The sequence below is a fragment of the Cherax quadricarinatus genome, chromosome 19, assembly GCF_038502225.1.
Source record: "Cherax quadricarinatus isolate ZL_2023a chromosome 19, ASM3850222v1, whole genome shotgun sequence".
Classification (NCBI taxonomy): Eukaryota; Metazoa; Arthropoda; class Malacostraca; order Decapoda; family Parastacidae; genus Cherax; species Cherax quadricarinatus.
In genome coordinates this window covers 49,784,287-49,810,569 of record NC_091310.1, presented here as the reverse complement: position 1 = coordinate 49,810,569, position 26,283 = coordinate 49,784,287, and the positions used below count along the sequence as shown (strand labels likewise).

The window sequence follows — 26,283 nt, the reverse complement described above, 5'->3', positions numbered from 1 at the left end:
TTGCTCTGTTCTCTACTCTGTCAAGCAGTCGCAGACGAGAGGGGGGCAGGCAAACCAAAAAAGTGGAGCATACTCTAAGGTGTGAGCCTACTTGTGCCTCGTACAGAATCTTGCAACTCTTACTCTCAAGCAGATGCAAGATACGGCGAAGTGCTGTAAGCTTCCTGGCTGCCTTGTTTGCAAGATTTACAACATGGTTCTTCATGGTTAGTTTGGAGTCAAATTTCACCCCAAGGATATCAACTTCTTCTCCAGGTGCCAACACCCTCCCATTCATCCTTACTACTGCACCAGCATTACCATCATGGTGCCTAGAGACCATCATCATTTGTATTTTCTCAGGTGCAAATGTTACTTGCCATCTATTTCCCCAAGCTGATATAGCTCTCAGCTGGTGATTGATGTAGCTTAGAGCAGCTGGCATTTCTTCTCTTGGATAAGTGAATGTCAGTGTGCAGTCGTCTGCATATGCATGTGATTCTGGGATGAGATGAAGGAGGTCGTTGAAGTAGACATTCCATAACAATGGTCCCAGCACGCTTCCTTGTGGAACACTTGCCCCAATAGGATGTCTTGCTGATTTTGTTCCATTGAGAACTACCCTTAGAGATCTACCATGAAGGTAATCACTGAGGAGAAATAGCGTAGAGCCTGCAATTCCCCATGCTTGAAGTTTTGCTAAGACGCCCTGGTGCCACACCCAGTCGAAAGCACCAGCAATGTCCAGTGCTACCACACAGCTGACTTCGGATTCATCCAGTAACTGGTGCCACTTAGTGGAGAGGTTTAACAACAGATCAGCAGCAGAGTAACCTTTCCTGAAGCCATATTGATGATCACAAAGTAGTGAGTGGTAGTCAAAAAACATTGTCATTTGTCTTGAGATTATTGTCTCAAGGATCTTACCAGTGATTGACAGGAGTGACACTGGTCTGTAGTTGCTGATTTCTGCTCTGCTCTTCTTTTTGTGAACAGGGACTACATTTGCCTCTTTCCACAGAGAGGGCCATTTACACTGTACTAGGCAGTGCTGAAAGATGCGAGTTAGAGGTGCTGCTAGCTGGTCTGCACATCTCGGCAAACTTGGGCTCAACTTGTCTGGGCCCACAGCCTTTTCTTGGTCAAGCGATTTAAGAAGGAAAAGCGCCTCCTCCTGCCTTATTGTCACCACTAACAGTTTTGACACAGTTCTTGCAGCTAGCTAAGGAGGGTCCCTTGCTGGATCAGGAACTTGCATTTTGGTAACAAAGTATTCTTTCCTGCTCTCTTTCTCAGAAATGCCTAATTATTTTATGTTAGTACTAATTATTTATTAAACAATATTTTGTGTTCAGCTTGTTTTTTTTTTTTTTTTAATTTTGTGGAATTATAAAAAAATTTATTGTGTATTTAGTGATAGCCACTTGTGGCACATATTGTTCATCAGGTCCACATTCGTATTGCTTCGCCACCTATTCACCATCCTTGTTACATGGGCATCAACATTCCAACACGAGGAGAACTCATTGCAAACAAGAAGCCCCCAGAAGAACTTGCAAAATTTGTTGGTAAGCATTAAGAACTCGTTTGTCTCGTGTAAAATTCCAACATTTGAGACTGGCTTTTTTACCGTAACATAAATAATCAGCAGCAGCATTGATTAAAAAGTTTAAGTGGTTTCCATCCTATTTTTTTTGTATCTTTTGGCACTGATTTTCATATTCATGGTGAGAAAGGCATTTGTTGAAAAGGAATAAACAAAACATTTTATAGGTTATACCTAATTTCCTTAATGCATTGAGATCATAGCATTGCAAATATCCACAGCAGTGTTCTGAAATTTTTCAACATGAGATAGTTTAATGGACTCGGGGGCTAAATGCAAAAATTCCGTTTGACTACAACATTAATGTTTCTGAATAAGCGATAATACTGTAGAACACAATATATATTAGCTGTGAACTCCTAAACCATTTAAGGTCAGTTGGGCACTGTGCTTCTCTCATGAATAACATTGGCTGGCAAAATGAGCTCGAAACATACAGATATGAATGAATGTATAAATAATTTACTAAAAAAAGCCCATTACTTCTACAACAAACATTGCCCCCAAAAAAACTAAACAGATCACAGCAAAGAGACTGAATAGTCCCTGGCTAACACCCAGCATCCTCAAATCCATTAACACAAAGCACAAATATGAAAAACAGTATAGAATGGGTCAGATAACTGGAGACCAGTCTAAACGTTACTCGTTAGCTCTTACCAGCCTGATAAGAAGCTCTAAAAAATTGTATTATGAAAATAGATTACAGGTCTCCCTCAACATTCACGTTTTCACACATTCGCGAATTCCCAACCGCCAAATTCCCAGCCACCAAATTCCCAGCCGCCAAATCATATTTAAGTTTCCCGCCACCTGCGAGTCCCTACTACCCTCCCTCCGACCCCCGCAACTGGCAGCCAGCCCTCCCACCACTCAGTGTGGTGAGTGTTTTGTTTGTTCATTATTTGCTATTAAACTACAGTATAAATAATGTAAACCCATTCATGACTGCATATTGGAATGGCTATTCGGACAGGTATTAGACGGTGACATCATGTGTTTACTCTTGAACACTGCAAAGAATTAAACATTTCTGCTACAGCTAATAATAACAATAGTAATAATAATAATAATAATAATAATAATAAAAACAATAATAATAATAATAATAAATATGATATAATTGAAGACGGAAATTGTACAAAAATACGAGGGAGTGGTTGACACATCGTCAGTGTGACTGTGTTTATTCTGGAGTAAACATTAGTCTCCCTGCTCTTCCAAACATTTCACAATAATTCATTGTGTTTGGTGCTTGTAGATTGAGTGTGACTGGAGTGGTAGAGGCAGTGATTGAGGCAATGGTATTTAATAACATACATGTTATTAATAATATGTACTATTATTATTTATAACATGTTATTAAATACATACATGTTAATAATAATACATGTTATTAATAATAACAATAATAATAATAACAACTGGCAGCCAGCCCTCCCACCCACCACTCACTCAGTCAGTCAGTCTCCAGCCACTGTGCGAGTCGGTCATTGCTGTTTGTGTGGTGGTGAAAGTATGTCTCATGCCATGCAGTTACACTCCATATAATCATCTCCATTCAACTGTCATCAGCAACTGCATGTAATATCAATAGAGAAATAAAGAATTATAATTTAAATTTTTTTAATCATCACAAGTCATCAGAGTTCGTCTGCCTTACGAGTGGTGAGTGTTTTGTTTGTTCATTATTTATTAAACTACAGTATAAATAATGTCAACTCATTCATGACTGCTAATAATAATAATAATAACAATAATAATAATAATAATAATAAATACGAGGGTTGAAGCAGTGGGTGGTAGAGGCATCGTCAGTCAGTATGGCTTTGTTTATGCTGGAGTGAGTATTATCCTCTGCGCTCTTCCAAACATTTCACAATAATTCATTGTGTTTGGTACTTGTTAATTGACTGTGACTGCTACATAATTAACCATGGGCCCAAATAAATTTTGGTAAAGAAACTGAGAAGCACGAAAGAATTGAAGAAAGAAATTATATAAAAATACGAGGCAGTGGTGGAGGCAGTACAATATTTTACAATGTTCTCAGGTACGTATTTTATGATTGTTCATGAGAACATAAGAGAGGAGGAACACTGCAGTATACCTGTTGGCCCATACTATTCAGGTCCTTCACAAATCCAGCCCAATAACAGAAAAAATGCTACCCAAGCAATAAGCTTTGAACATTCTATTTACTCGCATGCAAGACCCATTCAAATCCAACCACCTCTCACTTGTGTATTTATCCAACCTAAATGTGAAGCTACCCAAGGTTTTAGCTTTGATAGGACCTTGGGTAGCTTTAAAAAGAGATTGGACAAATATATGAGTGGGAGGAGCATGTACGTATATACATGTATATACATAGATTATTTCATTTTATTATTTTATTATATTTCCCTGCAATATATTGGGGCACCAAACATTCGCGATTTTTCAACATTCACGGGGCTCTTGATCCCCTAACCCCCGCGAAAGTTGAGGGAGACCTGTACATAACATCAAAGGTGATATGAAAAAGACCTGGAAAACTGTATCTGAAATTCTTGGAACTAAAAAGTTAGCCAAAAACAAAACAAAACAAATTAACAAAATCAGACGAACCCCTACTCACACCAACTGAAACAGCAAACAGACTCAATGTTTTCTTCTCCACCTTAGGAAAAAATCTAGCGAACAAAATACCAGGCTCAAACACCCGTCATCAGACTACCTCATAGGTTACCCCCCCCACCCCCCGACAAGTCGGCCGTCTCCCACCGAGGCAGAGTGACCCATAAAAAGAAAGAAAATCCCCAAAAAGAAAATACTTTCATCATCATTCAACACTTTCACCACACTCACACATTATCACTGTTTTTGCAGAGGTGCTCAGAATACAACAGTTTAGAAGCATATACGTATAAAGATACACAACATATCCCTCCAAACTGCCAATATCCCAAACCCCTCCTTATTTAAAGTGCAGGCATTGTACTTCCCATTTCCAGGACTCAAGTCCAACTATATGAAAATAACCGGTTTCCCTGAATCCCTTCACTAAATACGTATTACCCTGCTCACACTCCAACAGATCGTCAGGTCCCAAGTACCATTCGTCTCCATTCACTCCTATCTAACACGCTCACGCACGCTTGCTGGAAGTCCAAGCCCCTCGCCCTACCCAAATACGCCATTCCTAGCTCCAACCAACCGACCAGAAGTCTCACTCATCAAAAACACCCTTAAAAACAAGGCAGGAGACATAAACAACTTGCCTGCTTTTATGTACAAAAAAGCTTCTCAAGTATTGTCACCAATTATTGCAACACTCTTTAACAAATCCACTGAATCATCTACTTTCCCAACAATCCTCAAAATAGCGAGGGTCACTCCGATCCATAAAGGTGGTGACCAAGCTGACTTGAATAACTAGAGACTAATATCTAACTTACCACTGCTCTCTAAAATCTTTTAAAAATTAATTCATAGATGGATCTATTCCTACCTAGTCTCACACAACATATTAAACCCTTGTCAGTTTGGATTCAGGAATAATAAAAGCACAAATGATGCTATCATACACATGCTAAAACTAATATATACCGCACTTGATAAGAAAGAAGTCCCTCTGGGCATTTTCGTTGATTTACGTAAAGCTTTTCATATAATCGACCATGAACTGCTGTACTCTAAATTAACACACTATGGTATCAGAGGCTACTCCCTCAACTACCTAAAGGGAGGATCTGATTGAAACATATCAACTTCTTTATTTTTCAACCGATTACATTCATTTTTGGTGTACTATTAGAAGCTTATATCGAGTATCCTGTGCTGAAGTTTCAAACATATCGGCCAAAAAGGAAATGAAATATGCAAAATTTACAAGAAATTGCATTTGGCAGTGGAGCTGTACTCAGTGGTACTTGGAAAAGTGGTTTTGACACTTGCTGCTGATAGAACACCTCTAATTCCATCAATGTACGTGTACCAATTCTAAAATAAACCTTATCTTCATGCTAAAAAAAAATAAAGTTTCATAACTTTTTTGACATATTGGAAGATGTCGGTCTTGTTGCCCACATAAATCTAAAAATATTTGGGATAGTTCAGAAAGGAACACTTTACCTTGTAAAGCAATCATTTTTCTATGTTTGTTGTGAAAATCAAGTCAATTCAATCATAAATAAAGATGGATTGGCCCTAAATAGGTAAATAACTTACTTTCGAGATATAGGTCGAAGCGCGCAGCACCCCAGGTGCCCGGGAAATATTTTTTTTCCCCGAAAAATTCGCTTTATTTTACACTTTTTCCGTGACCTATGAGTGTTCATTACAGTTAACCATTGTAAATCCGTTTTCTCTCATTACATATGAGAGAACGGACCCTTTCTTCACCTTCAGGGAATATATTGATAGAAATTTTTTCCTCTCGGGCATCATATTATGCTATATATTATTTTTTAAGGTGTGCTTTTTATGTTTATATGCTATTATTATATTGCATTATGTCATAATAGATCAATTGTGATAGATAAATAAGCCTTATAATTGATATTAGCGTGGGTATGGAATATTTTGTTGGCTGGAGGTGTCTGCCATTTTATGCAATATACCCAGGGTACCTGATTGGTTACTTGATCATATTATCTCTGCCCACTCTGCCATGATCTCAGATGGTGAATTTGTATTATATTAGACATAAAGATATAAGAAAACGATAAAAATAACACGGGGGGGAAAAACATAAACAATGCCACGTCAGCGCTTGTTACGCAATGTGAGGCAAGGCGCTGTCACCATGCCTGTTATAAATGGCTGTAATTCCTTTTAGAAACATCGTACAAGGATAATAATTATACCAGAGTGTAGCCAGAAAGTTCAGCTATTTTTTTGGTAACAATAACTCAATTTTAATATTTTTCGATTTTTTTTTTTGGTCCACGCGCCGGCACTCAGATCATCCCTAAAGTCACACCTTAGTAGCAGAATTCAATATGTGTACGCAAATGGTGCAAACTCTTCCGTCCAACCAATCACAGTAGGAGTCCCACAGGGAACTGTCCTTGAACCACTCCTGTTTCTCATCTACATCAATGATCTACTGAATGCATCACAGCTACTCAAACCCATATTATTTGCAGATAACACTACATATGTTTTCTCCCACCCAAACCCAGTCATACTCGCCAACACTGTCAATGCCGAATTGCAGAAAATATCTGCCTGGATGACAACTAATAAACTTACCCTGAATACTGATAAAACCTATTTCATTCAGTTTGGAAACAAAGCTGCAAATGTCCCACTTAACATAATGCTAAACAGATCACCAGTCACAAGACTTGCAGAGGGAAAATTCCTAGGTATCCATTTTGACAGTAGCCTTAAGTTCCAGACACATATACAACAAATCACCAAGAAAATCTCTAAGACTGTAGGCATACCATCAAAGATACAGTACTGCGTTCCACAATCAGCTCTCCTGGCACTGTACCATTCACTCATATACCCTTATCTCACATATGGAATTTGTGCATGGGGATCAACAGCATTAAATCACCTAAGACCTTTAATAACTCAGCAAAAGGCAGCAGTCAGAATGATAACAAATTCCCACTCCCGACAGCATACTCCACCAATTTTCAAGTCTAAATCTGCTCACCATTAAGAACATCCATACTTATTCATGTGCCTACTACATACACAGAACAATACATGCAAATATAAACCCTCCACTCAAACTTCTCCTCACCAACCTTAACAGGACACATGACCATAACACGAGACAGATTTCTTTTTGATGTACCCTATGTCCATATCACACCGTGCAAAAACTCTATGCACATAAAGGGCCCCAAAATATGGAATTCATTACCAGAAGATACTAAAGTAACCCAGTCTGAAAATCAATTTAAGACTCTTCTCAAAAGCCACTTAATCACCCTAGACTAAATGCTCAGTACTCACATACTCAATACATATTCCCATATCACAATTTCAACAATTACTTTTGAACCTTTTATCCATTGTTGACAGGAATATAATTGAATCATTGTTTCACAAAAAGCATTTTTGAATATATGAATATATCTTTTGTCATATATAAATTAGATTCACATATAATTAATAATCCACTGTACAACTATTGATATAATTAATAATCTACTGTACAACTATGATATAATTCTTAGTGTTAAGTAGTCTGTAAGCCAATAATGTTAAGTCGGCCCATAATGCCTAAGCATAATAGAGGCTCTCTTTGCATTGCAACCCATTATTGTAAATACATAATCTCAATGTACTATTTGCAAAGACAAATAAATAAATAAATAAATAAATTATTATCATTATTATTATTATGGGGAAATGCTAAACTCGTAGGGATTATACAACACCTGGGGGGGGGGAGGGAAGGAAGGCATTCAGGCTTAATTCAGGGAACTAGAGCACAGATCCAATTCCCTAGATCAAGAGCCCCTCACCAGCATCAAGGAACCTCCTTTGATGGGTCTCTGTGATTAGCAGACAGAAGTTTGAGGCTCCTTGCTTTGGGCTGAATGACTCCCACAGGTTTAGTGCTTCATGTAAACAAGACTACATGAAATAATGTTACACATTATACTGTAATTGCAATATTAAATGCAGATGTTTTATTTTATTGTTATGTTTTCAGGAGCAGATAGCTTGGCATACCTAAGTATTGATGGTCTGGTGAAGGCAGTGAAGGACGGTGTGGTTAGTAAAACGTGTACACCATCAGGCCATTGTACCGCTTGTCTTGATGGAAAGTATCCTGTGCACCTTGAATGGTAGCACCAATCATGGGCGTAAATTTATAATATATGTTTGTTACTGCTGATGACTTTTAACTAGCTGTAGAATTGATTTTTTTAATGAAAGTTCTGTTTTTCTGCTAACTTTATGTATTTTGTATATAATTGATGGATATCAAATAGTAGGTACATGAATTTCCAATTTTATATTGTCCTTAGTTCATGACATACATAATATCTGCCTCTAAACGAGTGTTATATATGAGCACATTCTTGAATGTGTACTTAAGCAGGATGAACTTAACAATTTTTCACCATAGTTTACTATGTTTTGGGCCATCTAGACCATTGTCAAGTCATTGCAGAGTGAGAAACATCAGAGATCAGAAGATGGACTGGGGAAATGGAGGGAAAAGGAGTGGGAGAAGCATTTCTAGAGGAGGAAGAGTAGGAAGTGGCAGCAGCATGTAGTAGCAATGTTGGTAATACGTAATGGTACATAAGAATAAAAGAAGAGAGTAGCACTGCAGTAGGACTACTGGCTCTGCTAGGAAAGAAAAAGGTGAAAGACAAAGGAAGAACGTAAGACAGGTCAAGAGAAAAGGTGAACTATTCCAGCCACGTTACCATGACATTTATTCGTTATCTCTGTTAGTATTTTACCATTATGAGGTTCAATTTAAGCCAGAATTTCATACTACTGCAAAATTTAACTGTGTTTTTTTCTGTTAAGATTAAGTTTATTCCTAACTACAGAATTACGAAGTTAGAAAATGGTGTGACAGCATGAAAGCAGAAATTTAATGGAATAAGATTAGTTAAGAAGGGTGTATACATTTGGGAGTGTCCAAGGGAAGAGTTAAAGCGTTATTGAGACTGTATTCTACTTGGAGCAAACTGCCTTCAGCAATAAGTTATATGATGTATCCTGGGTCCTCTCGTTTTACAAGAGATCCAGACCCACAGGTAAATATCCTGCAATTAGTGAGGGTTTACTGTATTTAAAATAAACTTACTCACTGTCACTAACCTTGAATCTCAGTCACCTTGATTCTCACTCACCTTCACTCAAAAGCAACTAGGAATATCCCAGGTTACCCAGTAGTAGGACTAAGAATAACAGTTGGCTCAATAAACCATTTTACTTAATAGGTCATATATAAGTAAATAAATATTGTTTTGTGAAAAAATTTAAATCTGTACTCTCCAGGAAATCAGTTGCATTACAACAATAATAGTTACACAGAAAACAAAAAAATTATTCTTTAGATTAGTGCTGTCTTGATCCTGTGTATGTTACAGTACCTATAACATCACTGGCAGTGTCAATCAAGTTTACAGCAGATGTACTATCAGTCTAGGTAATTTCACTCCTGGCATTTAAACTCCTAGTAATTTTACTTCCTATATAAAGCAGTTGAATTCGAATAGTTTTGAAATCTATCCTAAAATGACTTAAGCCAATCTAACGTAATGTAACTCAACCTAAGTATATATGATAGTTTTAATGCTTTAAAAAATAGTTCAAATAAAATGTTATAAATTTTTATGTTTTAAAGTGATTAAAATAAATATTTCATGTTTTTAAGACTTTCATGTAGGGAATGAAATTACCGAGAACAGAGTAGACCAAGAGTCAAGTGGCACCTAGCTGTTACTCAGTGCTAGTATTTTGAAACAAGTCTCCAAGTTCTTTATTCACTTTTCTCACTTGGTACACTACACTAATATATGCAAGGTGGTATATACAGTTAGTTTTTGCATCTGCTATAGACTTGTGGATGGAGGGGGAGAGAAAATTTCAGACCTTTATTCTAAAACCTGCATTACCCACAGTCATTTAAAACAATACTGTAACTTGATAAAAATATATTTTAGTGTTAAATTATAAAATTAAGAAATTCACAAAATATTGGTATAAAAAGGAAAATAATTAAATAAGCAGGGAAGCCATGGTTACCAATCTTGGTGTTATGATATGAATAAAACCCTTCCTGACTACAAGGAGAGAACAGCCAACATATTTAATCACACAATAGGCAAGCCATAAAAGTTACAGGCCAGTGTGGTCTCCACTGGACTATACCAGCCTAATAAGATATATCCAACTATATTCTATGGACCAGTGGATAGCACATTGGCCTGTGAGTTTTACAACTCTCTTGTCATAGGCTTGAGCCCCACCCATTTTGCAATTTGTTTGGAATCGCGTTTATACGATTTTGCGAGTCGCAGCCAGCATACTTGCATTTGTCAGTAGGAAAGTGCATACTGTTATGCATCTGAGCTGGTTGCTTGTGATAGTCCATGGACAGATATATTATCTGGATGATCAAATGTAGTGTTGAGGATATGTGCTCTGTACCAAAATATTCGTGTATAAATGCATGAAACAGTTTGCAGTAGTATATCCTCAACATGCCAAACCCATGTGGTAAGCAGTTCACAAACTACAGATAGTATATTAGGTACTGTTTGCTGCATATAATCAAACAATGATAGTCACTCATTGTAAATAAAAACACAATGTAATACTGAAGATGAGATAGTTTTAAAATTACTGTACCATCTCAGTCTTAAAATTTATACTAAAAATAAAATGGTATAATGAAAATCCCACTGTAAAAACAGTTAAATAATTTTATAATTTTTTTTTCTTCAACAAGTTGGCTTTCTCCCACCGATATACATGTATATATATGTATGTATGTATGTATGTATATATATATATATATATATATATATATACACACCTACCTACCATCCGACTTACGACCGAGTTCGGTTCCGAGAAACCGGTCGTAAGTCGAACTTTACTACTGAATATCAACAAAACATTTTTGTAATGACTTTATTTTATTGTTTTATTTTGGTATTTCATGTTTTACTTTACTTTTTATGCTGTTAGTACTGTATTTTATACTGTAAGGTTTAGGATAAACACTGTGTACAACACAAATAGTTGTTTATTTCCCAGAAATTTGGCATAAAAAACACGGTAGGTGTGTGTATATATATATATATATAGCTGGACTTGAGTACTGCAAATGGGAAGTACAATGACTGCACTTTAAAGGAGGGGTTTGGGATATTGGCAGCTTGGAGGGATATGTTGTGTATCTTTATATGTACAGTATATGCTTCTAAACTGTTGTGTTCTGGGCACCTCTACAAAAACAGTGATTATGTATGAGTGAGGTGAAAGTGTTGAATGATGATGAAAGTATTTTCTTTTTGGGTCACCCTGCCTCGGTGGGAAATGGCTGACTTGTTATCACAAAGATACAGCAGAAAGTAAAACAACATAGGTAACTCAGAGGTACATCTCGAATACTTCGTCCAGCTCCCCGGCGGTGGGCAGTGCTGTATAGCCCTTGTGGCTTAGCGCTTCTTTTTGATTATAATAATAATCCCCAGCAGTGGGCTGCGTGCCCAGAATGCTGCAGGCATTTCCTCTCTGGATTGCAACACTGAGTCTCTGAAAGAGGAAGCTGGTCGCCCTGTGGTCCTTGGTTTCTATGATGAGCTTTTCACCCAGCTCTTTGAGGAACTTTAGAGCACACTTGCCCCATGCTCCAAGGGTCTCCGACCCTATTGGGATGAAGTTATAGCAAGGGGGAAGGTCTTCATATTTGCGGATCTTCTGGGTCTCCCTGTGGCTGGCCGCTTCACCCATAGGCATATGCATGCATGCATGCATGCATGCATGCGCGCGCGCAATAAGATCACAGTAAACAGGTGATTTCAGAATATGCAAAACAACCACTGTGAAAGAATAATGAAATTCCAAGCGCTTTCATAACTACTCACATTATCATTATATACACACACATACATACAGTACACTACATTAGTTTTGTATAAAAAAAATCAACATTCCAGCTTGATTGTATTTCCCTGTAAAGTTGTTTGCACACAAACTTTCCAGAATATAGTCAAGACAGGTAAGTAAAGCACACAGTGATACTTCTGTCATGCTTATTTTTAAGTTGATCAAATAAGCAAACTGCCTCAAAAATAATTCTTCCAAATGTCTCATATTTTGCTAGGTATGTTTAGTGAATTAACATGATGGAGCATACATGTTTTGAATTTTGAACTAAAATTAATTTACCAACTTTGTCTAAGCTTGGTGAAATTAATGTAATTTAGCATAAGCAAACCAAACCTATCTTAGGTCAACCTAAATTTAATATTTTCTTATATACGTCAATGAATGCATTAATTTTGTGATGCTCAGAAAGATTTTTGAGGAGTCACACTTAAATGTACACTTGGCTGTTTGGAAAAATGATCATCGCTTTATAAGCTAAGAGCACTCATTTGCGGCATCGATACCCTTACTGTTCCAACAGTTCATAAATTTTAATCCACTTGTGCAAGTTTTGTCCAAGTACTGTATTTTTAATGAAACCAACACCACTACTTTTTATAAACTACCAATATAACAAGTTTGTTCACTAAAATATTGTACAGTAACTAGATATTATGTGTATCTTAAAACAAAAATTAATTGCCCAAAATGCTGTGCATATTATGGGCTTCACAGGACATACCTTCATCCAATCTAAGGTCTAAATTCACATTACACGTAATCTATTCTTTGAGGAATAAAATTGTTAAACTACTGCTATTAATATCAACTAATGTGCAATTATTTGGAGTCGTCTGACTAAACAGTGCACCGAGTTGGCGGCGTTCTGAAGCTTCTCGTTAATATTATTATTATTATTATAATAATTATTATTATTAATTTAGGGAACTGAAGCTTGCTTATTATTATTATTGCTACAATGGACCCTTGGTTTTCATGTTTAATCCGTTCCAGAGAGACCGGCGAAAACTGAAGCCATTTTCCCCATAAGAAATAATGTAAATCCAATTAATCCATTCCAGGCACCCAGAAATATTAACCAAAAAATTTTTTACCTGTAAGATAGATTTACATGCACAAAAGAATGAACATTCAACATGACACTTACTGTTATTGAAGACTGTTGTTGGTGGATGGAAGACAGGGAGGAGGGGAGAGGGAAGAGAGGTTATTCTTTGGGAGGGGAATCCCCCTCCATAAGGACTCGAGGTACCAAGTCCTTATCCGGGGTCACTTCCCTTCTTTGTTTTTTAATGCCATTAGGACCAGCTTGAGAGTCACTGGACCTGTCGCACAAAATATCCATCCAGATAGGTCTGTTTCTGGCGTCTCTTTAAGATTTGCCTAAAATGGGACATGGCATTGTCATTGTAAAAGTCACCAGCACAGATTGCAACAGCTTTCTCAGGGTGATGTTCCTCCACAAATGAATGCACCCTACTCCACATTGCTCAAATCTCCTTAATCTCTGAAGAAGGCACCTTCTTCAATCTCTCTTCCTCCTCCTCTGAAGCAATTTCCTGAGCTGTGGTCTGTTGCTGCTGCAGATGAAGCTCTTGCAGCTTATCAGTGGTTAGCTCTTGATTGTGGTCCTCCGCCAACTCTTCCACATCCTGGCCACTCACATCCAACACCATGGAATTCCCCAATGCTACAATTGATTGCATAACTGGCATAGGGTTGTCAGGGTCCAAAATCTTTGTTGAGGATACAATCTGGCAACAAATTTCTCCAAGCAGAGTTCATTGCCCTGGAAGTCACTCCTTGCCAAGCCTTATCTATAAGGCTTATGCATTGGAAGATATTGAAGCGATCCCTCCAGAACTCTCTCAGGGTCAATTCACATTCCGAGGTTGTCAGAGCACCTTTGAAACATTGCTTTGGTGTACAGTTTTTTGAAGTTTGCAATGATCTGCTGGTCCATGGGCTGGATGAGAGGAGTGGTATTAGGAGGCAAGAACTTCACTGTTACAAAACTGAATTCCTTTGACAATTGGTCTTCCAAGTCTGGAGGATGAGCAGGAGCATTGTCCATTAACAGGAGGCACTGGAGTGGCAATTTATTATCCAGGAGGTATTTCTTCACACTCAGGCCAAACACTTCATTGAACCATTCCAGGAAAATTTCCCTCGTGACCTATGCCCTACTGTTAGCCTTCCACATCACACACAATTTACTCTTGACGACACTGTTTTTTCTTGAACACACTGGGATTTTCAGAGTGATACACCAGTAAAGGCTTCACTTTGAAATCCCCACTCGCATTACCACACAACAAGAGTTAGACTGTCTTTCATAGGCTTGTGTCCTGGGTGTGCCTTTTCCTCCTGCGTGATGTAGGTCCTCTTTGGCATTTTCTTCCAAAACAGGCCTATCTCGTCACTATTGAACACTTGTTGGGGTTGGAATTTTTCAGCCTCTACATAGTCTCTGAATTCTCGCATGAATTTTTCAGCCGTATGTTTGTCTGAAGTGGCACCCTCACCATGCCTTACAACACTGTGTATACCACTTCGCTTCTTGAATTTTTTGAAACAACCTTTGCTGGCCTTAAATTCACCAACATCAGCACATGTTGCAGGCATTTTCTTTGAGATCATCATGCAACTGCCTTGCCTTTTCACAAATTATTGACTGCACAGCACTATCTCCCGCTAACTGTTTCTCTTTGATCCACACCAACAGCAATTTCTCCACATCTTCAATTGTTTGGGACCTCTGTTTTGTTATCGCATTCACCCCTTTCACAACATCAGCTTCCATGATTTCTTTTCTCTTCACTACAATGGAGCTGATAGTTGATGGCCCCTTCCTGTACATCCTGCCGAGGTCGGCAGTGCGTATGCCACTATCATATTTTTAAAAGATTTCTTTTTTCATTTCTACGGTGTTCCTCACTTTCTTTATCAAAGGACTGGCACTAGGAGCTTTCTTTGGGACCATGCTTATTTAGCAGTCACACACAATAAACAAGTGCCAAAAATGTTTCGTATGACCTCGCAGGATATGTTCACTTACCGAGAAACTACACGACACTGCCTGAGAATGAGTGTGGGAGGTGGCTGTGCGCGCTGGGCACTGGACAGGTTCTATACCATCGACAAAAACTGAGGAATTTGATGAAAACGGAACCAATATTTTGATGAAAAAACTTGGCAAAAACGGAAGTCAGCGATAACGGAGATCGACGAAAAAGGAGGGTCCACTGTATTATTATTAATTTAGGGAACATTCTCTATTATGTTTTTATACAATATTTCTTAATTATAAATACATTGTTTGTGTTTTCCTTATGAAACTAGTGATCTAGTGCAGTTAGCCTCACAAACACTCCATTTCCAGAAGGGGAAGCATGGAAAGATATGGTCAGTGTGGGAGCGGCAATGGCCGCCACCACTAATCACACAATGGCATATTTTATTCATTCTAGAGTAGTATGTATCATGTTTGTTATTTTTATTGTTTATTATGTCATATTAGATCAAATGTGATAGATAAGTAAGCCGTAGAGTTGATATTAGCATTATATTGAAGTATTCTGTCCTGCTTTCCGAGAGCAGGAATTCAGCTGGAACGGATTAATGGTATTTCAGTTAATTTAAACGAGGAAAATTTATTTGATATATACGAGCAAACCGAGTTATGAGCTAGGTCACGGAACAGATTAAATTTGTAAGTTGAGGCTCCACCATACTAGTGTCTAGACACTTCAAAAGCATAAACCTACCAAGAAAAAATAAATTATTCTAATGAAATATTATAATATACAATCAGTCCTATGCTAGGCACAGACACCGTAAGTCTCTATCATGCTCGCTGCAGTTTGTTTTAGGTTTAACGAAAAGTAAGCCTTGAAATAATTTTATAAAGACTTATAAACCAAGGTCCACTTCAGTGTCCTAAAAGAAGGAACATTACTGTAAAATGGTTGGAAAGGAACTGAATGTGTTGAGACAGCTACTGTGATAGTTTGTGCCAGTTCTTTATAGTATTTTGGTATAAAACCCCAATATATATTGAATAAAATAAATTATGTATATGGTGGCTTAATCATGGTTATGACTGAATGTAAAGTGCTAAACCTATGTGGGTCACTCAGCATTGATAAATGGTCAAGCTGAAGAAAAGGTGGCAAGAGGATTGCTGTATAATTTTGCTTTATTATAACTGAAATCTCATATTTTCATAAATATATTGGTCTTTAATAATGTTATTTTCCATGAATAAAATTACCATTTTACTCTTCTAGAATAAATTACCTTTGTGGGTTTAGCACTTTGTAATAATAATCTAGAATAAATTTCCACAAAATATAAGGTGTAATTACAGTGGACTCTCATAAATTGCACAGGTTAAGATCTTGAAATTGGCACTACCGGGTACTTATGAAATTGCAATTTGGTGTGAATAACACATGAAAAATAGTATTGCATTTTTGACATCTCCCAAAATACCAAACATTTTTGCTTAACCCTTAAACTGTCCAAAAGTAGATCTACGTCCACGTGTGGGGGGGCTCCGAACGTAGATCTACGTTTTTTTTTTTTACATGCTTTCAAATGGGGAAAATCAAGGTCAGAGCACTACGCACGTGAACGTAGATCTACATTTGGACAGTTTAAGGGTTAAATTTCTTATTAAATAATAAAAATATAATGCCATTGCTTATCTAGAAACATGCCATGAGAGAGAAAAAATACATGTAACTTTTAACTAGGATAACCCAATAATTTTGATGTGATTTTACACATAGCTAAAAAAGGTTACCTTAAATTCTGATGAAGATATTCAAACAAGGGTAGTGTATCAGCTACTGTCACAATGACATTAAATCATTACCTGTCATTTCTAAGCACTGGAGAGGGACTGAAAGAGTTGCTGACTCATTTCAGTGTGTATTCCTGCCACAGAAACTGGGAAGCAAGGCTCAACATGGTGTGAGGGTGATGGTCCTCAAAACCACCACAACCATAAATATTATTTTAAACAACAGTGTCATGTGGTGAAACTATAAGCTTAAAAAGTGACAAGAAAGAGTTTTATCCTACATTAAATTACTTTTTCTCGTGCTTGGTTTTGATTATAATAATAATCTCTTGTTTGTTGCTACAAAAGTGTGTAGGAATAGGTGATGTAGTCCTTCTGGGCTACAAACCTGGCCAGAAAATTTTCCTTTGTCCTGTAATCAGCTGATGCACTCTCAAAGCTTCAATATACAACTTTCTTATGTAAAACAAGCAAAAGTGTTTAGATTTGTTCTCACTTTCAGTTCCGTGTTCTTTGTCCTTAATTTTGTTGCTAGGGAAGTGTGTAGAGGTGGTTGATGTAGCCCTCCTGGCCCACAACCTTATCAGGAAAATTTCCTTGGCACTACATCATAACTTCACACGTACCTTTCTTGTTCAATAAAGTTAACTAATCACCAACATATTCAATAATTGTATAAATATACCTAGAGTGGGAAAACAACTGTTAAAGGCATGGGAATGTAGAATTATGGGTTATTAGTCTTGTGCATGACTCACCACTGCATACCTCACAGCATATATACCTAAATTTAATTAGAAATCATCAGTATCATTTACTTCTCATCTTAATCCCTCCAATATCACTAGAATTACTTTAGGGTGTCATGGTTAATGTCCAGAGACAAGATGGAGTGATGAAAAGATTTAAAATGGAGAGATAAACACAAGAGATTACTGTCAAAGATGCCTCCAGAAGGCAACTGACCACTTTTGTGGGTGTTTACACCAACAAGTGATGCCCCAGGTGCAGAGGGAAAGTATCTCGTCACACATCTGAGTTTTTTAGTGTGCAATTTAATGTTTTGGACACAAAATTTAAATAGTTACAGGTGTACAAATTGAGTCTACTGTATATTGCAAATAGCAATACAAGGAAAGCTCACTTGTTGGAATCAGTGTGTTGAAAGTGGTCAATGCAAGATGCCAATGGAAAAGGATTTAGTGTTGTACATATTAGAACAGAATTTAATTGCAAGACCACTGAGTGACACTGCTGTCAAGGATCCATTGCAAAAATAATAATGGGTCCCAGGACACTTTTTAATGTGCAGATAATAGAATTAAGCCCTGCATCAGGATATTGTGCTCTACTGACAAATGTATACAGTTTGAGTGTTAAATAAATTTGCAGCAGCCATAACACAGACATTAGTTTATTATCTGAACGTAAATCTCTGCAAACATTATTTGACTGCAGCAAAAACTTTAGTTCAGGGCAGTACCTGACAATGCAAGCCTCAGCTTACAGACTTGAATTAAAAAAAAAAAAAAATTGTTAACCAGTTTGCTTTTCATACTAAAGAACTTAATGCCCAGCCTGACATAAACTCAGTGGTGTCCAAGGCATTGAAGATATTATATAAAATGCTAGACTGTTCTCTTAATTATTTTAACAATTAGAAGAAACTTTAACTGTTTCTTTTCCAAATATACAAACTGCAGAATACTAAAACAGTATAATTAAATTTAAATATTTTCATATTTTATAGAAAACTTGTTTATTTGGGAGTGCAGTTATTGATGTTTCTCATCATTCATATTTAGTAGGTTTTTAAATACATACATATCTGAGCTTAAATCAAATTAAGGTCTGATGTTATTTATCTTTTCAGTGTAAAATACAGTGAAGTCTCAGAGTGATGGATTAATGTGCAGAACGGGGTTGTCCACTTAAACTGCACTGAACTGTCTGATGCAGAGGACTAGGTCCTTTGTATTGATGACACTACTAGACATGTACAAATGCTCCATGGAGCAGATTTAGTCTGCTGCATCACTAAGAGTAAACCGTAACATAGTACAGTAAGTTACCTGGAAATACGAGTTAAAAGTACAATACAGTAAGTTTTTTTTTTAGCTTTCCTAGTATAAAGGTGAGCCTAAACTACATCAATTCCTCGTTAAATTGAAACTCGGAATAACTTTTACCAAGTCAGAGTAGCTGTTAGGCTCCAGGAGTAATATTGTTTGTGGTGCGAGAAACATATGGGTAGACATACACCAGCAATGTATCTTGGGCCATTTTCATATGCTTGCTAGAACCAGCTGATGAACCTTTTTTGCTAGCCTCTACACTAAACTTAAGAATGTATGGTGAAAGTTTATCCTTGCTTTTATGAATATCACCAACACACCAAACTCTGCCTCCTTTATCAGTTCAGGTTCCTGCTTAGAACTCAGATTCACACTCTTGTTGCCTTACAGGCCATTGTTAATAATGCCGTATGTCAAACGTTAGTAAAGTGGTGATAAAATTTGAAAATCCAGGAACACTGAAGATGAAATGACTACAGGGCTCTGCTTACCCTGGAAGAACGAAAACAGGCAGGTCCTGGACGTAGCTACTCAGGCCTGTACTGGACAAACGTGATGCAGCGGACCTGGTCCTCTATATTGATGGGACTACTGAACACCTCCCGTATACGTGATGCAGCAGATGGTGTCCACTGCATCGATGACACTACTGGACACCCCCATACAGTGGGCTCAGAGCCTGTGTGTGTGTATGCGCGCTCGCATGTGTGTGTGCGCGCGTGTGTGCGTGTGCACGTCGCATCTGTACAAGCCATAGTGAAAGCCCTCCATCTGAGAAGGGAAAAATAAAAAAATCCCAGTTTCCAAACTTGCAAGTTATATGACCCACCTCAAGTCCTGCTAATTTCAGATAATGGGTAGATGACTGTACAGTACATCATATCAAAATACAAACATTTAAACAATTTGAATTAACTTGACTAAATGATAAAAAATAAAATAAATTGTTCTATACCAAAAGTTTTGTTACACAAAACTTTCTTTGGAAAAGAAAAAAATTAAGCATCAATTATACATAGAGAATAACTTAAGATTTATCTCTATAACCTCTATCACCAATAAATACAGATACGTATGTATATTACAATAAAAATATTAGCACAAAAAATCACCGGAACGACTTAAGATTTCACAGGACCACAGTTATCAATACTATTTTTACAAACATGGTAAATGGGTTCATAATCTTGGGTATGACAGACACTGACAATAGTGACTGCATATAAAGTAGCACAATACTTAAGAAGCAGCGACTGATGAATGTTTACTAAGGCAGTGCCGATTGACCACACTTTTACGACTAGACCGAAAAGGGCAGAATGAACACGAAAATGGCTTCTCCCCAGAGTGTCTACGACAATGTCTAATGAAGACAGAGTGCCAAGGTGTGGAATAATTGCAATGAACACAGCGATGCATCTTCTTTTCGGAATACATTTGAGTCAAGGATTTTGGAGATCTATTTCTGCGGTGAAACAGCTCATTACTGTTATTCTGTATCATCTGTAATAAAATTCACAAATTCAAATCCATGCAATTTCAGTGAAATAATAAACTTTTTAATTAAATATAACAGAGGAAATTTCCACGAAAAAATTAAGGCAAAAACCTGCAGTTAATTTTGCAAGTGCACTACAGTACGTTTAATCTCATGCTAACAACACTGGTACAAGAACTCTGCCTTACTGAAGGAGTGTTGGTGTTTGACTAGGTATAAAAGAGATCTATAGCAATTAAAACCAAAATACTGTAAACTTCTCAAACAACCTGGATCTCTCATATTTCAATAATACATGAAAAGACCTCAGAATAATCATAATTATCTTCATGCAGAGCACAAACTGCAGATCATTTAGTGCTGCATAGTACAGGGGTGTCTGACATTAACAGTATAGAGGCATTGTTGATGGCAAGTACAAGAGCAAAAGGGGGTAAATTATAGTTGTAAATCAGTTTCATAATCGGAAAGAATCCACATGAAAGGTGACTTCCAGAGAGGGAAGAGTAAACATGTTCGAGCAATGAAGGTCAAAATTCACCCTGTATACTCTAATGAAAAATACAATTTAATAAAAAATATTGGGTTGTCAATACAACCTGATAATTCTCACAATGGTGCATGAGGAGGTCATGTGAATCTGACGCGAAAAGTGAGACAACACAATTTCCTACAACTGGCAATGAAGCGAGGGTGATTACATGTCCTGTTGGTCACTAACCCATATTAATGGCATTACCAGCTCAGCAGTCTCTTGAGTATTGGAAGGCAGTTGAAAAAAGGGTAACTACTTGAGATTCATCCTGGACCTGGGATCAAGAGAGCGTGTAGGCCAGGACAAATTACAACAACAGGATATGTTGAATGTTGAAGACAGAGTAAAACAACTGAATTTAAATCACATTTATAAAATTGCTCACAAGCAGAGTCCAGAAATCTTGCTGCCAAGTTCGTCAAGGCTGGGAATCAATGCAAGTATAGTACTAGGGAAAAGAAACACAATTTTATAGTACCCACAGTAGGTGGTCAGGCTTCAAACACCCTTTATTGTACAGCAATAAAGGAGTGCAATTGACTGCCTGCACATGTCAAAGCCTGTCATAGCAGGAGCCAGTTCAGGAAGAGGGCTAGAAGGTACTTAATGAATGAAGCTACAGAAAGGGAGGAGAATGATTTCTTGTATAGATAACATACACGTACCTATTACTGTGATCTGATCCTTTCTCTAATGTTAATGTAAATAACTCAGTTTACCTTATTCCTAGTATACCTCCTCGTATTGTAACTGTTTTTCACATAGTTGAGGTACTTAGAATTTTTAAACTGTTAAGGTTTAAATAATAAGATATAACAAATACCCCAGTGGAAATAAGTCACTTGGACTTTTTTTTGAGGTTATCCTAGGTAATCTACATATATTTTGCTATGTATGACAATTTATGTAACAGTATTTTTGTGTATCTGTACCTGTATAAACTTACTGGAAGAGACTGGGAGGTCATGAATTTCAGAACATCCAGAGCTCCATGAGGATCAAAGACTCGACAAATAATTAAATTTTTGTCTTTTAAATGTGACATACAGTGTGGAATGTTGGATTAGGAGACGTGAAGACTAAAGCTGAGCCGCTTGCAAAGCGCACCGAGTCCAAAATTACAAAAAAGGATAAGGCAGACACAGTACTTTAGCAAAAATGCATAGAATTCTGCTGTGAAATATAGTAACTAACTGTGGCAACAGTCACTGAATTATATTACCTGGAGTAATCAGCTACTGATCTGGCTAGCAATATCAGTTTGCTTACTCAGTAAGTACTAGTTTAAATACCTTTTGTAACGCACATCATATTTGTAGGACTGCACGTGTAACTATATTATTTGTGTGTTGGTGGAGGAAACTTTTATGTGCATATCATAATCTAAGGTTATGGGAGTGTTCATGACATGGTACTTAGCAGCTCAGTCTCAGACCTGATCAATCTGTAAATTATAGATGAAATTGTTATTTAGGTTATGGGAGTGTTCATGACATGGTACTTAGCAGCTCAGTCTCAGACCTGATCAATCTGTAAATTAAAGATGAAATTGTTATTTAACTAAACAAAAGTTATTCAATGTAATTTAACCCCTTCAGGGTCCAAGGCAAAAATCTGAAGTGGTGCTCCAGTGTCCAAGAAATTTTGAAAAAAAAAAATATATATTTTTTCTTACAGAATTAAAGAGCATATTTTTGTGAAGGTAATAAGACAAAAAAAAATTCTGATCAGTACTTACCGAGATACAGTGCCAAGAAGTTTGTCGAAAATGATGTGGTGGCAGCAACATCGACGAATTCCACATACGCGCATTACATTATTTTGCGGTTTTTATTGTTTTTTCTTTTCTTTTCCAATTTTTTTCTATTCCTACTAACATTTGGGGCCTGAGAGACCAATACTGTATATAATGTATATATATAAACTCACTGTATTGAACACAATAACCGCACTAAAGTTATTATCATATTATTGTTTACCACTGTTGTTTATTATAATAAACATGCACAAATCTTGTATAATACTAATGTTCTATCATATATTTACATATTTACAATCACTGGACATGGTTTTAGAACTGCTGGAGCTTGTGGAACTCCTTGAAACAAGGCACCATGCACAGAGGCACCTTACATTCCTCACACATAAACCGAGTGTCTTTGCGACTTTGTTGCCGTCGTTTTGTTTGTGCACAGACGATGCATCTCTTCTGAGCAAATTTCTTCTGAGTTGAAGGAAGTTGTATTATGAAATGATCACCTTCCCTCCTCAAACGCTTGGGTATATCCTGAGGAATTCGAGGACCGTGTTGTATAGCAGGTGTTCTTACCTGGTACTTCATTATGAGTTGTCTGACAACAGACAAACAAAATTCACCATACGGTGGTCTGTTGCCAGTCTTTATTTGGTACATATTATATGCATTCAGCATTGAAATGTCCATGAGATGGAAGAAAAGTTTCATGTACCACTTGTAACTCTTACGAACGCAGTCAACAAAACTAATCTGCATGTCACATTTGTCAACCAAGCGCATGTTTTGTGTATAATCAATCACTGTCACTGGTTTTCGAATACGTTCATTAGTCACTCGATCAACTTTGCCACTGTCTTGCATTTCATTACGGTGAATGGTTGTCAACAATGTGACATCTCGTTTGTCATGCCACCGTAATGCCATGATGTCATTGGCAGTAAACACCTGCACGTCATCACCACGAGCACCTGCGTTGAGCCTGGGCATATGTTTACGATTAGAACGCACTGTGCCACACACATCTGTCTTGTTCACTCGCATGAAATCACTGAGTAATGGGCTTGTGTACCAGTTATCGGTATATAATGTATGCCCCTTACCAAGATAAGGTGCCATCATGTTTCTCACTACATCACCTGAGATACCCAATAACATCTTGGTATCTTTCAATGTTTTACTACCCGTGTATACAACAATATCCAACACCAGGCCACTGTCACAATCACAGAGTACAAACAGTTTTATACCAAAGCATTTCCTCTTGCTCGGTATATACTGCTTGAATGACAGTCTACCTTTGAACAAAATCAAAGACTCGTCAATTACAAGATTCTTGAATGGATAAAAGTATATGCTGAACTTTTGTTTGAGATACATGAAAACATTTCTAATCTTGTATAACCTGTCACTTCTGTCAGGCCTGGTTTTGTCAGAGAAGTGCAACATACGTAAGAGTAAGATAAACCTGTTCACTGGTATGATTTCACTGAAGACCGGGGTAGAAATTAGCCGATCTGTGGACCAGTATGCTTTTATATTATGCTTATAGACGTGAGGCATAAGCATTATTGTTGCAAAAAGCAAATACATTTCTGCAACAGTCGTCTCTTTCCACCTGTGTAGTCTTGACTGTGGTGATAAGATCGTATTTGCCATGGTGTACTCAAAATACTTATTACTTTCCCTGACAATAATTTCCATCAATGGCTGGTCAAAGAATAATTCAAAGAATTCCAGTTCATTGGCCGTGGTTCCAAGGGGACAAGTAGGTAGAATTCCACTTTGAGAGTCATCAAATTGGGATTTTGCTGCCAATCCCACATACGGTTTGCTGGTGGATACTGGACATCATAGTTTGGTTGTGCGGGTGGTTGTGGTGGGCTGGTGGCTGACGCTCCGCTTTGTCCTTGAACTGACGAGTCAGCAGCGTGGGTCCCAGCGTGGCCTGGTGAGTCACGCATGGCGGTGCCACTACCATCACCACTAACACCATCCACTGATGCCTGTGGTCTATCCATGCCAAGTGTAGCCACATCATCCTCACTATCACTACCTAAAACTGGTGTAGGGCCACGGGATGTACTCCGGGATGTACTCCGAGATGTACTCCGTCCCCTGGGCACAGCATAGGGTACACTACCCGAGCGCATGCGGCGGCGAACATACCGACGCTTCACTGGTGAATATGTTTCCTCACTATCACTACTCGAATGATCGTCGAGCGCAATAAAATCACAATCCACGTCACTATCATCATTACTGAAGTCAGAGGCCTGGCCACGCGAAAATATTAGTTTTCTCTTGCGTTGAGGAACAACCGACCGTGAGTCACGAGTGCCCACACCAGAGGTAGAAGGTTGAGGATCGTCAGGGTTTTCTGCACTATTATCGATATCCTGGTCATTCTTTTCGGTCACTGACTGATCAAAGTCGTAGAATTCGTCTTCATTTCCACTTCCATCAGTGTCAGAACTATCAGATAGGAAGAGGAGAGTCCCAATTTTCCGGGGAGTGAGAGCTGACTTGCGACGAGGCATGGTGAACAAGGGTGACTGAGCCGGCGTTCCCACAATGCTATGCAGGCGCCTAGATTTTTTGTTTATGGCGCACACCCACCGCGCAGACCCATTCTCTCACATGTAGGCCTATGAGAGCTCTCGCGCTAAATTTGACGGCGCTAGAATTTTGGCGTAGATCTACGGTTTGGACACTCAACGTAAAGCCGTAGATCTACGGGACGGACCCTGAAAGGGTTAATGTGATTCTATGAATAATATTGTCTTTATTAAATTGTGTCATTGTGTGTTGAATATGTAGAGTATTTAGCTTAAAATAGGAATTATTTTGTAATGGTCATGACAACTGTATTTTGTTTTGATGAGGCTTGGGGTGTGTAAGCTCCCTCCAGTTCTCTCGATCTATGTAAAGTAAAAGGATACAAGTGCAACTAATGTGACATTTTTTTTGTGGCAACGTTTCGCTCTCCAGGAGCTTTGTCAAGATGTAACGGCCTGACAAAGCTCCTGGAGAGCGAAATGTTACCACAATCAAAATGTCACATTAGTTGCACTTGTGTCCTTTTACTTTACATATTGTCGGTAATTATACCAACTTTATTGCAATCTCTTGATCTAGTAATAATGTCAGCAACTGGTGAAAAAGACACAAATGCAGAGAGAAATTTTATTGAAACTTATTGTCATTGTCCACAGAAGCTGTTCATAAGCAAAACAATTCAATATAATTCCTCTCTGCAAATGTTTTTTTTTTCACCTGTAGTGCAGCATGTTGCATGGAGGCTAATGTTGTTTCTAGGTTTCTGTACCAACTGTGTAGTGCACCTGGACAGGGGTTCCTGGGTATGTGATGGCTGTTTTTAAATAATATATTTCTACTATATTCTTCCTCTGTAAGCCATGCGTGTGGTA

The 26,283-nt window shown here is 37.8% G+C and overlaps 2 protein-coding genes across 9 annotated transcripts in view; one reads left to right on the top strand and one right to left on the bottom strand.

Annotated features, from left to right (window-relative positions):
* Prat2 (Phosphoribosylamidotransferase 2) overlaps positions 1–9,378 on the top strand; it is a 79,774-nt gene extending 70,396 nt beyond the window's left edge. For 4 of the 5 annotated variants that reach the window (XM_070086820.1, XM_053776277.2, XM_053776274.2 and 1 more), the window contains 2 exons: positions 1,427–1,547; positions 8,250–9,378. In XM_070086820.1, coding sequence (XP_069942921.1) covers positions 1,427–1,547; positions 8,250–8,389 — 261 coding nt within the window. In that variant the 3' untranslated portion in view covers positions 8,390–9,378. The remainder of the gene's footprint in view (positions 1–1,426; positions 1,548–8,249) is intronic. The other variant, XM_053776278.2, reaches the window with a different exon arrangement.
* A 5,216-nt stretch (positions 9,379–14,594) lies between these two features.
* Positions 14,595–26,283, bottom strand: part of LOC128688413 (protein abrupt) — a 36,415-nt gene continuing 24,726 nt past the window's right edge. For 3 of the 4 annotated variants that reach the window (XM_053776280.2, XM_053776279.2, XM_053776283.2), the window contains exon 6: positions 14,595–20,569. In XM_053776280.2, coding sequence (XP_053632255.2) covers positions 20,306–20,569 — 264 coding nt within the window. In that variant the 3' untranslated portion in view covers positions 14,595–20,305. The remainder of the gene's footprint in view (positions 20,570–26,283) is intronic. The other variant, XM_053776284.2, reaches the window with a different exon arrangement.